The 15,528-nt window shown below is 34.7% G+C and overlaps 1 protein-coding gene across 6 annotated transcripts in view; it reads left to right on the forward strand.

The window, feature by feature from the left end:
* Positions 1-15,528, forward strand: part of LOC131031036 (methionine aminopeptidase 1A) — a 75,964-nt gene that overhangs the window by 29,726 nt on the left and 30,710 nt on the right. For all 6 annotated transcript variants that reach the window (XM_057962043.2, XM_057962042.2, XM_057962045.2 and 3 more), the window contains 5 exons: positions 1,191-1,241; positions 1,886-2,071; positions 13,092-13,167; positions 13,534-13,581; positions 13,704-13,748. In XM_057962043.2, the coding sequence (XP_057818026.1) occupies positions 1,191-1,241; positions 1,886-2,071; positions 13,092-13,167; positions 13,534-13,581; positions 13,704-13,748 (406 nt within the window). The remainder of the gene's footprint in view (positions 1-1,190; positions 1,242-1,885; positions 2,072-13,091; positions 13,168-13,533; positions 13,582-13,703; positions 13,749-15,528) is intronic.

Raw genomic sequence — 15,528 nt, forward strand, 5'->3', positions numbered from 1 at the left:
TCATTTTTAATTTGATTTCGATGTTTGATCCTTTGCTTTGTGGCCTCCTGCTGCTGTGGATCACCCCAAGGCAGCCTCTAACCTGAGGACAAATATCATTGCATCGAAAGACATGTTATGGAGAAACACATGCAACCATAGCCCTTAGACAATTTCTCAGCTGACCCCATGGTCATGCACCTTTTATCCATTTTTTGGATCGAATGTTTTGGTTTTGTTTATCTATTTTGGAATGCTTCAATCAAGAGGTATTTTCCTGTCAAATTCATCTGGGACTTGCACCCAGCCTCATCTATTGGGGTGTGCCACAGGAGAAGGAAGGGCATTTGAATAATCTAAAACCTAAGAACTAAACCAGGTGAGTGATTGATGGGCAGCTGTTATAGGTTGCATGGTGCTGAATTTTTTGAACTTTTTCAGCAAGGTTGTTGAATTGGGAAGAGTTATCTAACATTCTTAGGTTTTTTGGTAGTGAAACTATTATTCTCCTGGATTTTGATGATTTGACAATCTTCCTTCTGAAGATTTTGGTGGCCTTCCTTCTATAAATACAACAAGAAGCTGCATATTTGTAGTCAATCCATATATATCTGGAATAAGAGGTCTGAATTTAATTTATGTGCAATTTTTAGGAGAGCTTCATACTTGACTATGAAATGGTAACCAGAACTAAAATTCTGTTGAAGAATCTCAGGGAAATTGGGCTGTCTATGCTTATGGATGAATCTTGATTGGGACGCATTTCCAGAAGCTCTAGGAAAAAATGGGAAAGTAAAAAGGTTTTGGATAAGGCATCTATTGTTGTAGAGGATATGAATAATAACTTACAACTTCTTCTCTTCATTCAAGACATGTCTATCTTTGTTGTAGCTCAAAATACTTTATTTTCTAGATTCGGAGCATCTGGGAACATTTAATAATCATTAAATAACTGTGTATCCTTATAATTATCCCTGATATGGAGCTAGACTAAAGAACTTTGAATATGAATATTTAAATTCTCTGCATCTCTTTCTAATAAACATGTTAGTTGCTTGTAATCAATCTTCTTTGTATATGCTCTTCATGCCAATTTCTATTGCATTTCTTTGTAGTTTGATTGAAATGTATGCTTTTGCACTGTAATGAATCTAAACCTTTGTTATCACATCATACATTTGTGGATAAGATATGTGCTTGGATCTGTGCAGGTGTCCTAAGTGCATTGAATTGAAGCTACCCCGCGCAAATGCGGCTTTCTGGTTTGTACATCGATTTCATGGCTTTTGTTATTTGGCAATTTCAAATGGTGTATACTGTTGCAATTATCTTTGGGTAACTAAGTGTTGTTGAAAATGGGATTGCCAATTTGTATATTCAGGTATTATGCAATAATTACCGTACTTTTGTTAAAAAATGGCCCTATTTTATTAAATTGTCAATGCTATTTTCATACAAATGGTCATTTCTTTTGAAGCATACAGAGTTTCCTGGTGGAGATTATGCAATGTGAATGTTAAGACTTGAAAGTATGCCTTTATGAGTATTTGTGACAACCTAGTGTTTTGAATACGAATGTAATGCGTCTGACTGAAGTTATAGCATTATTATTGTTAAATTCCTCTTGGTTACTGAATAAAATTATAAATGAATGTAAAATTTATTAAGAATGGAATTTTTCCAAAGTTTCTATAAAAATGTAATGAATCTGATTGATATTGTAGTATTATTATTGTCAAATGCCCCTTGATTACTTAATAAAAAATGTATAATGTTATTTAGAATCAAATTTTTCTGAAGTTAATTCCTCTTATAACATTCATTTCTTCCAGATGTGCAACTTTTTCTTGTTGAATTAATATCATTGCAAATTTCTTCAACTGAACTGGTTACTTTGGATTAACAGTTCGCAGGATTGTTTTAAGGTTGCATGGAGCTCACACAAGTCTGTGCATACCGAGGCAAAACTGCCAGCACTTAGAGCAGACAGTGCAGAGGAGCAGATATCTGCAGCACTTGGTAGAGGTTGGTTGTATTGCTTGAAAAGAGGCCAAAATCGAACATCTCGACTTCCATATTATGACTGGACAGGGTAGGCATGTGAATGGAACCATTTGTATTTTGGAATTTGTAATGAATGTTTAAGTTGCACACAAACTTAATAGTGTCTGTGTCGAAATTCCTTCATCAAAGTGTCTGAGTTTTACTCTACTGTTGTGACAAGAATAGGACAAGTTTTTCAGTAAAGAAATTTATGGCTTCCAGAATAACTGCATATAAGTGCAATACAAATTCAATAACAGAAGTCTGAATTGCAAGTAAACACTTCAATGGATGTAGCTCAATAATTTTTGATTCATTTTAAACAAGTTACCAGGCTATGGGTATGGGTATGGGGGTTTGCCAACTATTTTTGGGATCCCAGGTTTGGTACAGCTCGGGTATTTTGGTTAAAAAAAACACCAAATTAACTAGATGCTATAAATGTATAGTTTGTCAAATGTCTTTCTTAAAGGTTATTTATTATGTGTTTTTATAGAAAAGTTGTAAATTTGAATTTGCCTTATGATGGATAAGTGTTGAGTAGGACTGCCATATCTGGCATGTATTTGAGCAAGGCCTGGGAAAAGCAATGATCCTGAGATTTACTTGGACTGCTATTTGTATCATAACCATACTGTTGCAAGTAGCAGGGGCTCCGGTGGTATGTAAAGTGTGGAACTGCGACCATAACTTTTGATTTTATGTGGTTTTGCAAGTTGCCGAGATCTATAAATGGTATGTAGTTGGTTTATAACATCAATTTCTAATTCTTTCTAAATCATCGATGTGTTGGGCCTAAAATAATTCTTTTAATATGATGATCCCCAAAATCAGAAAAATGTAGAAGACCGTTCTAGATCCAACACAATTCAGCAGTGCTGGTCCACAGTGTGGTCTTGAGCTGCTTGCAAAAGGGATGCCACTAGGCGTTAAGCAAGAGATTTGAAGACTGAAATGCCATTGGGCTGTAAGAAAGGGCTATAACAATAATGTAAAAGATAGAAATAAACTAATTAGCATTAGTATTACTACTCTATCTAATGCATAAAGCACCCAAAATTCACAATATAAATGTTACTTATCTTTAGCCAATTTTTTGGCTCATTAATATTTTCCTTGGCTTGTGGTACTTTGTGACAGATGGTTTTAGGTGAAGTCAAGATGGATAGAAGACCTAAGTAGACCACAATTGGGGACTCCTGAGACTTGGTAAACCTTGTTGCTAGAATCCCTATTCTTGCAATCTTTTAAGACCTTTATATTGACTTTCTTTCCTTGGTTTAAGCTCCTCTTAACCCAAAATCCTCATCTTCTAATGGTAGATGTATATGTACAAGAAGAGCAAATGATGTGTGTTCTTGAGAAATGATCAGAGGGGGACCCTATAAATATGAATCTAAATCCTAAAGACAAATCTCAATTTTAGTTGACATCACTGGGTTCACTGATGGAACTGCTAAAACAATGGTGCTACATAATGTTATTTTCTGGGTCAGTGATTTTGGCTACATGCAAACCTCAGAAGAAAAGTGGGTCAAAGGGAGAATGAAGAGATTAGGAGGACAAATATGTAGATATGGAAGTGATATGAAGGCAGTATGAAGGATGGGTGATGATACTTCTCTCACAAAGTATTGCAAGTTGGCCCACCTTAATCCTTGCAAATATGTGAACATTTGCTTTGGGAGATTAATGTGCTGACAAGTCTAACATGAGAAAAATGTTGTTAAAGAAAAAATACGATGTATACAATAGTCACTAGGAAACTTTTACTATAGATATGTGGATCTCAACTCCATCCCCATAGTTTCTCCTACACCTACATCTTTTGAGGATCATATTTATAATAATGCAAGTGTATATCATCTTTTACTCTGTATGCTGCTTTGGAATTGTGTTTGGAATTCTGGTGACCCATGTCCTTCTTCTCCACATCACTAGCTGACTATGTTAGCAAAGTCCATGCTGCTTTTGTATTGTTTTCTCAAGATTATAAAACTAGAGTTGCATTAAATGAATAAACCAAACAACCTAATGCAATGGTCAATACCAATCAGATTGCTTTTCTTGTACCCACACCTTCCAAGTACTGTCATTTTATATAAAATAGGTGTACATTGTTCATTTAATCCTGTACCCTGCTTTTAAGTGGCATTTGAATCCATTTTGCTATAAGTCTATGTTGGTTTTATATTTTTTTTCAAGATTATGCAAGTTTAGAGCTGACATAGGATTGAAAGGCATGAGACACAAAATAAACAGTGGATACATCAAAATAGGGTTTGGGTTACTGATGTACATATTTTCCTCAAGATGATGATCGTTCAATTACTGAAGATTCTTTACAAATGATGGGTGTGATCCCCCCCTAAAATAGTTGTTACAACAGGGAAATCCTTTTAAGATTATTAATGTCCAACTTGAGATAAATTTAAAATATTGACAACAATATGGTTTAATCTCAATAGTGCCATGAGTTGGACATTATAGGGGCACAATTTCCTGACATAAGTATAACATGCAAACCCCTTCCCCCGGCTGCCCTCTCCTTCCAACATAAACATGACTTAAAAGGCACAAGATGAAAGTAAGACATTACATAAGATACCTATTGAATGACATCTTTCGATATATACTATGCTTTCTAAAAGATGATGACGATGAAAATATGGTGAAGCTAAATGTGACTCAAGTATGGTGTGACAAAGGCAAATGATGAAGATAATCAAAATGGTTCAAGCAAGATGCGAGATGCTTGGCTCAAACATGAATGATTCTACAATTGAATGTTCAAAGACAAGATGAGTTCTCATAACCAAGACACACTACAATGATGGTCTTCTCAACACTACTAACGTTTTTTCTATTTTCACACTTAAACAATTAAAGGACCTATAAGATTCCACCAATATGAGATACTACCACAATGGTCATGAAGATTTATGGTATGGCTTAAGGTAGTGGTTTCTGAAAATGATGATAATGATGACAACAAATGTGTGGGCAATGAACATGAGAAGACCGAAGGAACAAAAATATAGTAATGTCCATGGACATCCGAAACATGTTGTTGGGTACCAAACATAGTATCAATGAAAGTAGCAGATGGGAGCAGAATGAAGCTCCAGAGGGAGGCAGTAGTTCAAAATCTAAAGCAAACATAGTATTGATGAATGTAGCAGATGGGAGCATAATGAAGCTCCAAAGGGAGGCGGTAAGTCAAAAGCTAAAAGTGCAAATAGAGCAAAATTTAAAGGGGATTGACTTCAAAGTGGGTAAGCCATGAACATGTCGAAACAGCAAATGATAAAGTAAGAACCTTTGTGAAGAGAAGTAAGGCTTGCAAAGGGCATGGCTAGAGACAAAGACTACCCCTAGTTTGATTATTGTGGCAAAGGACCAACCCCATTATTATTAACCACCATGAAGAGCTGATACAAGGTTTGATGATATCTATGGGAGAATGGCCATTATGAACTTACTTAGCTGGGCTATAAGTGCCACCAAGAAGCTCTCCTAATGGCAATTGCTGACAACACTTTGGTAGTAGCAGGGAAACTGGTAAAATATGTTCAGCAGATCTCATAGAATAAAGACAAGCAATTGCAGATCTACAACATTTAGTATGAGAGTGAAGAGTGGAGTGCTGTCATAGTATTGTGCAAAGAGGAATGTCATGTAATCAAGATGTAATTGTTGGTAAAAAGTAAAGAAATGAGATTGAGATATATTGGTGCATCTTGTTGGGTTGAGAGCACCACATTATATTATCGAACACATGCTAAAAATAGAAAGTAGTTATAGTCTAAAACTAGATGGCAATCACAAAGGATTATTGTTACGACAGTTTTATTAGACTACTAACTACCACTAACAACCAACTTATTACATACAAGTGTAATAGTACACTTTATTATATTATTAATGACTAAACTAGAAGGATTTGGAGGTTTAGTCATTCAATTATATGATGTGGAGAAATGTTGAGAAATATTTGAAGAACACACAAGCAATACTGAGAGAGGGGGGGGGGGGTTGAATCAGTATTGCGAATATTTTAAAACTTTTGACAATATAGAATCAAATAAAAGAAACTGAGAGAATAAAGGACATAACACCATATATCTCGTGGAAAACCCTTTCGGGTAAAAAATCACGGCATCAGAAGTCTTTCATAAACTTCAAATGGGCACCAACCCAGATTACAAATCAAAAGAGAGCTCCAACTCTCCTCAAGCACCAACTGTGAACAGCAGAGGCTTCAACCCCTAAACAAGAGAGAGCACCAACTCTGAAAAGACAAAGTCAGAATAAGAACTCACACCCAAAAATTACGCTTTGGACTGATTCCAAAGTTACAAATATTTTACACTGGATAGAATACTTTAATTGAATGAATTTTAAAAACAGACCACCCTTTACACTCAGCAACCCCTTATACACACAGCAGCATCTCATTCACTCAGCAACCTCGTATACACACAGGAACACTCGACCCATTTTTAAAACATCTGAAACACCTATAAATATATTTCCTTTCCTGCACTGAAGATGAATAATTATTCTGTAATGTGAAGGCAACTTCTATTAAGAAGTTTTTGGGTCACCACCTATTACCTAGCACGACTTCAAGAATAACAATCAGATTTTTTTTTTCCAAGACTACTCCATTTTCTATATACGACTTGATCACATCCGCAATGTAAAAAGACCACGATCATTGTCATAATAATAAAAGTGTCCGCCTTCACAAAAAAATACCAAGTATTTTGAGTATATCATCCCATGTTTTTTACAACACCCATGGACAGGCCTTTTTGCGCACCACTAACACTGCTGCCACCCCCCCTCAAACACAGAAAGGCATTTTTTTTAATATATGCCAAAAATGAACATCGTCACTTAATAAAATTCACAACCACCACCATACTCGAGATCGTATTTAAAAAAAAAAAAACGTCCTCCAGCAACTCCACGATATCACAGAATGCCTTGAAAGCACGAGTTTATTTTTTTAAAAAACGGCTCACACCTGAAATCTTCTTCTTTTGGCACCACACAAAAATAGTCTGACAGGGATTAATTGTGGATTCGCCACAATCTTCACAAGCATTCAAAACAAAATGTCTTCCTTGAATACCGCCAGGAAGTTAAATAAGATTTTATGCCCAGCCAAAAAAACCGATTCACCTCACCTGATATGTTTATCTTGCAAAGAAAAAAAAGGGACCCCAAAATAGTCATCCACTAGGCCTCACATCATTTATTAAAAAAAATGTTGCCAGGATTGAACGCATCTTCAAAAATTGCGAAATAAATCTTAGCCGCCACAAAATAGCATCCAAGGAATCCACTTTTGGCTGTTGGAAAATTCAACGGTTGACATGGCATAGAAGCTGACCAAGCTGTTGACAGAAAACAAGTAAGCACACAGCTCAAGAAGGCAGGCACCCAAACACCTCAAGCAGGTAGGCAACAAGGTGGCTGAAACAAGCAAGTAAATAGGGAGCTCAAACAACTAGGCACATAGGGAGCTCAACCAACCCTTCTGAAGGGAGCTCAACCAGCCAGGCACACAGGGAGCTCAACCAATATACATAAATAAACACACTTCAGCCTTTGAGTCTTTGACATCAATGGCAAATATTCCAATAACATTACATGCTTTATTGCAGAGTTATCAATTGGTTTGCTTTTCTTTTGAGGTGATGCATCTGATTTAGTGAAGTCATTATAAGTATCATTGGGGCCTTTGAGGCATAATGGTCAAATGTTGTGGAGACTAAGTCTCAATTAGAGATAAATCCTATAGGGTTTGAATCTCAACTAGGATAGAGACACCTCGAGTTTTACGTTGTTGATACACTTGTGAAGAAGAAGAGCCTAAAGGATGATGCATTGGAATACCTGTGAACTAGAAGGCACATTGTCATGGTGCCACAACACTAGATTCTATGTTGATCTCCTTAGATTAATGACTGAACCATGGTTTCTTCAATACAGCATGAAAAATAGGATCAACAGGTTTGTACAAGTCTTTGTACAGTATGCATTGGTCTAATGCCTCGAGCAGTTTCCTCATCCTAGTTTACACCATGAGTAATGCGCTTTTTCCCATGAAATTGAGCTAGAATGTTGGAATTTTTTATTATTTGGCTAATTGAGAATAAGTTTTTGCTTTAACATAGAACATACCTAACATATTGTTCTAAAAGTTTGATAGTGTTATTCAGTGCAATTTTGACATTACCTATCCTGTTGTCAACATGTGAAACAAAATCTTTGTGAATCTCATTAGCAGTAAACCAGACATACCAATGCTTCCAACACGTGAAGTGATTGGATGCACCTAAATAAAAGAATCAACAACAACTTATAACATTGTCTAAAAAAGCCGTTGTCATACTATCTTCATTATGTTGCTTTTGGGATAGATCATGTTGTCTTCTTTTTTGTGGTCATTCTTCACATGCCCAAAATTGTTACATTGAAACATTTGACATCTAGCCTTGATTGAGTGGAAGAAGTGGCTAGAAGAATTTTGTTATTTGCTCTTAAATTGGGTAGTGAGATCACTTTTAGCTGTCTTGGATGCAGATTCCCCTAGTAGTTGTTGTCTTCACTCATAAAATAAATATTGATTGATTGTATCAAAAGTTAGGGTTTGAATTTCAGTTGATAGATTGAAAGATTGCACGTGTTTCAAAGGAAGGTGGGAGACTACTAATGATCAGTGCAGCTGGGTCCTTGTCGACCAATTTGTTAATGGAAATATGTAGATTCTTAAGATCCTTGATTTTTTAGAGACATTTAGACAAAGGCTTCTGCGCCCCCTCTAGACAATTTGATAGAAAACAACAATTTTCAAGATATATAACCTGGCATTTGTTTGAAATATGATATTCACTTTTTAAGCTATCCCATCGGGTATGTGTAGATGTACCACATTGGCTTTCAAGTATTAGATAGTTTGATATTGACAACTTTAGAGTTAGTATTAGTAGGGTTTACCAATGAGATTTGTTAAAATCACTAGGGTTATTTATGGGCTTGGTTTCTATGCCTAATAGGATATTGTCACATTCTTGATACTATTTTTTTTTGTTAATTTTTGTGACTTTGGCAACACTAGATTTTGAATACTAGCCATTTTCTTGCCAATCTTGGAAAATAATCTTTTCCCAAAAATATTTCAACCCTTACAAATATTGGAAACCACCTTTTCTAATTTGGCCCAAAAAACAAAACTTATTCTAGAACTTAAAAAGTATATTGATCCAAACAAATTTATAAAATTTTTTTTTTCCCAAAATTTGTAAGGGCTCTTTTTGAAACTTTTAAACTGTATATGATTGCAGAAAATGGGAGCCAAAAAAAACGAAGAAAAAAAACCAAAAATGTTAAGACATGTAATTGAAAATGCCTACTTTAAAAAATCATGTCCTAGAAGTGACCTCTGTCAACCTCACAAATTTCGATAGGTCATGTGATTGTGATTAATTGTGGTGGCCTCAAAAATTGAAAAATCCATGCTTTGTAATTGGTAAAAATGTGTCGAAATACCATAGTTGCAACCGGTGATTGTTGATTTTCTGCATGTGATTCAGACCTCTGATTTTGTATTTTCCCTCCCCGCACAACCCTTTACTTATGCATTTTATGATTGGACAGAAAATGGATGATTCCCTCATGATTTTGACTTAATTTTTCTTTGACCAAGTGCTCTAAATGTTGAAAGCAATTGATATTAGATTGCGTGCAAAAATGCCTACAATCTCTATATGAACTCTCCAACTTGCAATTTTTCATGTGACCTTTGCCACCCTCTACCTTCTATTCTCAACTGCTTTCTTTGAAACTGAACATGTCTCTGATACCAATGTTTTTAAAAATCAAAGAATTGAGATTGGAAGAAATTGGTGCATTTTATCAGGTTGAGAGCACCATATTATATTATGGAACATATGCTGAAAATAGAAAGTAGTTACAATCTAAAAATTGACGATAACTACAAAAGACTGCTGTACAACAACTTCATTGAAGACTACTAACTACCACTAACAGCTAACTTATTACATATGAGTGTAAACATACACTTTATTATAGTATTATACTAATATTCTAATAGTAATAAGTCTAGTGCATCTAGGACTCGTTGTGTAAGGATCTTTGTCTAAGAGAGACAAAGATATCTCTCATTGGGATATCCAAAGAAGAGGATAGAGAGCTATTAGAATCTTTGTACAAACAATAGTGCCTTCGCTTAATCTTATAGTAGATATGACACTTTAAACTGAAGTGCTCCTCATTCTCTATTTCCTAGAAGGAGCATAAATGACAAACTTGTCACCACATAGAGTATGGTGGTTAGTCTCAATCCATTATTAGTTGAAATATGCCTTCAATCAGCCAAGGGGATATCATTAAGTTGTGTGTTCAACGATGTTGAAGGTGGCCTAGGCTGAATGATGATGCTATTGGTAATTTGTGAAAAATGATCATCCTAAAAAGATAATGCAAGGGTAAGTGAGTGGGGACTCTAATAATCTATGTGAAGTACTCATACTAGAAAGCCAACATAACGGTAAGTGAATAGGAAGTGTAATAATCTGTGAGAAATGCTCATCCTAGAAAGCCAATGTAGGGGTGAGTGAGTGGGGCGTGTGAGTCTTACTTATCTTGAATGTGTTGTTGGTATATTTGCTGTCTAACAATTACCTTGATGATCTCCTTCAAGGGAAGAGGGCAAATATGGTCTTTTGAGGTATGTACGAATGTGGGGAGCTGATAGATCAAAGTAGCAAACTTGTTTTAGAAAACCAACAGTGTCAATGCCTAGCTAGTGCCTCACATTGCAAGAAACTAAATCACCAAGGGGTTGAAGTTCGTGAATATAGAAGGGAAGATCCTAAAGATGTTCTCAAGAGGAAGGGGTTGAGACCAAATATAGATGAGTATCGACCTTAGCAATGAGAAATGATTTACTTGAGTGTTAGGTTAGGACCAAAATTATCTGACTTATAAACAATTTTAGCTCTAATGGCTATATTGAAGAAGTGCACCTTTTGAAGGGATATCATGGAAAATGTATCTTAAAACATTATTACTCTAGGATAGAAAGTGAGGTCACTGTATCCCTTGTGGAGATGTAACTGAGAGGTTAACATTGGTCTAAGTAATGGTCCAATATATTAAAATCCTAAGTATGTATAAGCCATTGTAATCTCCACATGCATGTATAAATAAAAAATATTGAAACTCAAAAAGGAGATCATTGGACACAATGTTGAAGATGGTGACCCTGGTTTTCTGAAGTTTGACCATATACACAGAAAGCAAGGGATCAGTTTGTCTTTGAAAACTATTAGGTTGAGCAAGGAGAATATTATCCCTAAAAAGTATTATAGCAATAAAAATGTGATTTCATAAATAGCATTTATCATATAAATACTCTGTAGTTTTCCAAATTCGTCAATATAGAAATAATAATGATTTAAGCTTAGAGGGTTTCCATATAAGGGGGTTCGATTGAAAGGAGTTAGATCAAAACCCCTTGGATAGAACCCTTTAGGCTTAAATCAAACCCTTGACAGTGTCTTCTTCACATCTATCAAAAAGCTGATAGAAAAGCAATACTGCTTTACCTTTTAGGGCATCAAATGAAGTCAATTGGAAATGCCACTTTTTAAGTATGTAGCCTGTTGTATCAGCTTTCCCAAAATTATAATATGTATAATGTCTTCTATAGACATATATATAATGAATGTAGGTCCATTATGAAAACACAGTGACTTTTATTTAAGACATTAAAAAAAATAAGAAACATTGTTAGAAAAATCTAAAAGAATGTATTAAATGTATTGCACTCCACATGGATGTCCTTGTTTCAATGAAAAAATTTAATTATGATATATATATATGCTAAGAGAAATGTGTTATAGAATAATATAGGTCTGAAGTTTTTGTTAGAACTAGTTCAAAAATTAATAATAAATAAAATATTTATTAAAAATTATCATAAAAGTCCATGTGTTAAATAGGCTAGAAGTCTCTCCTAAGGCTTGCTTGCATACTTGATGTATAATTAGTCTTTCTAAATATTCAAAAAGCATCATATATAACACTATGGCATAGAGTTTAGCAGATGTGTTTCTAGTCATAATAGTCTTGTATTCATTTTGGTGTAAACTATTACCTAATATTTGATTGGGGAGGATGATATGCTGTGACAAAGAGGAGGGGACCAATGACCTCATTAAATAACTTTTCTGTAGTGGTGGTTAATGATTTGATCCCATATTTGAGTAACTTAGTCTGTAGCTGATCTTCAATGATGGGGGGATCTGGAATATCATAAAGAGAAATGGCATAGGAAACCCAACCCTAGGGCTTGATCTCTGAAGTGAGAATTTTCCTAAGGAGGATACATTAATAGGTGTTACGAGAACAGGTAACCCAACTTCCTCTTACATTATTATTTCTTTATTGTATCTGATTGTAGTTTTTGAATCTCAGTGAGTTTATCCTCAAATATTAATAAATTTTTCTTCCTTTGTTTTACCGAGGAAAGCATTGAATTGAGTCGCAAATGATGGATATACATTTCTCTATAAGAATAAAAAATGGTTCAATTAATTTGATATAGGTATGATTATTCACAATTGTCATCTCATACTGGCTTATCTAGATTCTGTGAAGCTGTATGATTTTCTGGGTATATGCAACTTGTAATATCCATGTTGATAATCCCATTGAACCTTGCACAATGTAAATATATTTGCAATAATCATGTTGTTAATTGGTTGTCTCCACACCATTTGGTCGATTTTTTAGTTTATTTGAATGTGTGTGTGATTTCTTGGTGCCCATAACACTGCCTCATTAGATATGATTTTGTTGTAAATGGACTTTCCCTTCCATGATGCAGATTTATTCTTTGTTTATTTCCTTAGTTGCATTAACTAAACACACATTTGTTTTGTTTAGTCTGAAAATTAAATGCATGAAACTTCATCTTCAATTATTATTTATTGAGGTTGGCTTTAAATATGTTTGTTTTGAATGAACAGGCCATTGAAACCATACCCTATTTCTCCAATGCGCCTTGTTCCTGACAATATTTTGAAGCCTGATTGGGCAATTGATGTAAGTATATTTATGCATGTAAACAAAATGCTAAGTTGTTAGGTGCCATATTTTTGTCTTCTCTTGTTTAGTTGCTGCACCATGTTTATTATCTTTGTTCTCTTTGTTTGCTATTCCTGTGTAATGAATCTCTCAAATATTAATGATACAAATATAAACTCTTTCCCTAAATTAGCATGTAGAAATAAAAGGAATGGAATATGATAGCATTGCCATTGTTTGATTAGTGGCATGCTATTAGGCTGTCTTTTATTAGGAATTTCAATTATTGCTTTTCTAACTGGTATTTCTATGCCAGTACATTGAGTCAGGTGTTTACTGTATGAAGCAAGATTTCAAGTTAACTGTTCCATAACTCTATTTTAGGGAATACCAAAGGAGGAGCCGACTAGTGATCTACAAAATAGAGTTGAGGTGTGTGCTCAAATTCTTTGCTTTTCATTGTGTTGATGGTAGGACAACTTAAGAAGTCTGTAATCTGGTCCTATTTTCTTGAATGTAAATCTAACTTGGCATTTGGCTTGTTCTTTTTGAAGATCAAAACTCCACAACAGATAGAAAAAATGAGAGAGACATGCAAGGTAAGTCAATGCTTCTATAGATATACAAGATATACTAATGTATGTGGTTTTATCTATGATGGGGTATTATATATATCTTGTTTCAGAAAATATATTACATATCAGTATCAGTTCACGGTCTGGATTGTTTTTCATTTTTATATTGGAATTTTTTAATTTAATCTTCAACTTTCAAGAAAATAAATGATCCCCATCAGATTATGAGGCAGCCTTCCATATTAAAATTGTAAAATTGTAATTCGGGTAGCATCACATGTTCTTAAGATATTGAAGTGTGGAAACCAATCTTATGACCTTTCAAGTTTTTACAATTGTTGTTATGTAAGGGTTAGGCTAAGCACTTTAGTGATATACCCTTTTGTATTTAGATGGTCATTTTATTCTGTCTTCATGGCATTGCTCTAAACTTCACTGTAAAGTGTTTATTGAGGAGATTGCTCTTTTAATTTTATTATCTCTACCTTTTTAAAGAAGAAATGACCCAATCATATTGTGCAAGGCTGGCTTGTCTGTATCTGCAAATAAAGTCATTGATAAAGTCGTTGATAAAATGAGCTGTGAAAAAATAAGGATATTGAACCATTACCACATCAGTCGTCATCAAGGATTTATACCTTTACCTTTTGCACTTTATTAGTATTTGACTTCTTCAATATTGTCCAAGGTTCATGGATTACCATGGTTCATAACTTCATACCTTTTACTTCCACTAGTCACCTTGAAACAATTTTGTTAATGGTAAGTTTTCTTTCAACAATCATCTTTGTGTTGTATAGAAAAATTAAAAATTTATCTAGAAGTGTTTATAAATATTAAATAAAAAAGTACAAATAGTAGATATTTAAATTACAAAATGAAATAAAATTTATTCAAGCAATTTACTTACCCTTGTCAATTCTAGCTTCAAGAACTTTCTACACTTGCTTGGGTCATGTGATGATATGTCAGGATCATTTAAATGCTGTTGGTCGCTTCATCATGACCCACTCGAATTTGCTCATATTGTTAATCATCAAATTGAGTGTATGGACTGCATATGGCATCCAAAACTCTGGATATTTGTGGCATACATCAACAATTCTTGTTGCTTTAAAACATTTACCATTTTTCATAACAACTTGAGTAATGTTGCATCAAATTGCTAGCAACAAAAATGGGGAACACAAGCTGAAGTTCTGAGCCCCAAGTACTTTCTAAGTGCTGTGTTTATACCAAGGCTGCAGGGAAATGTCTCCCTGGCCACCTAGTACGGGTATCCGGTACTGGTTCGTGTATCCAGTACTGCAGGCGCTTAAGGATTCTCTGGTGTGTCTGGGGGACTTGGGTGGTAGACAGGAGCAAGTATCTTGACGAATCTTGGTCAGAAAAAGGGCAAAATAGTGACGCGCAACTTTTTTCGCGACTTTTCCGCTTGTCAAAACACTGTTGCAACCCTAAAAAGTGTCTTTTTTTCGTGTCAAAGCACTGCTGAACATGTCTAAGCCATGCAATTTGTTTTTATCGGGCATTTTTAACTGCGTGAAGGGATTTTTGGGTTTTATGAGCAAGGAAGGGTAATCCAAATCAAATTTGTTCTGTGCGAACTGCGAAACAAAATGTAATCTGTAATCGCAATAATATTTTCTGATTTTCATTTTGTTTCCTGCCATTTTTTCATGGGTTGTACGATTTTTCTAGGTTCTATGATTTTTCACAGTATATGAACTGTGAATGTTCGATGGTTAATACCATCAAACATTCACAGTTTATATACTATGAATTTGTTTTTACATTTATAATG

The sequence above is a fragment of the Cryptomeria japonica genome, chromosome 3, assembly GCF_030272615.1.
Source record: "Cryptomeria japonica chromosome 3, Sugi_1.0, whole genome shotgun sequence".
In the NCBI taxonomy this organism is placed as follows: Eukaryota; Viridiplantae; Streptophyta; class Pinopsida; order Cupressales; family Cupressaceae; genus Cryptomeria; species Cryptomeria japonica.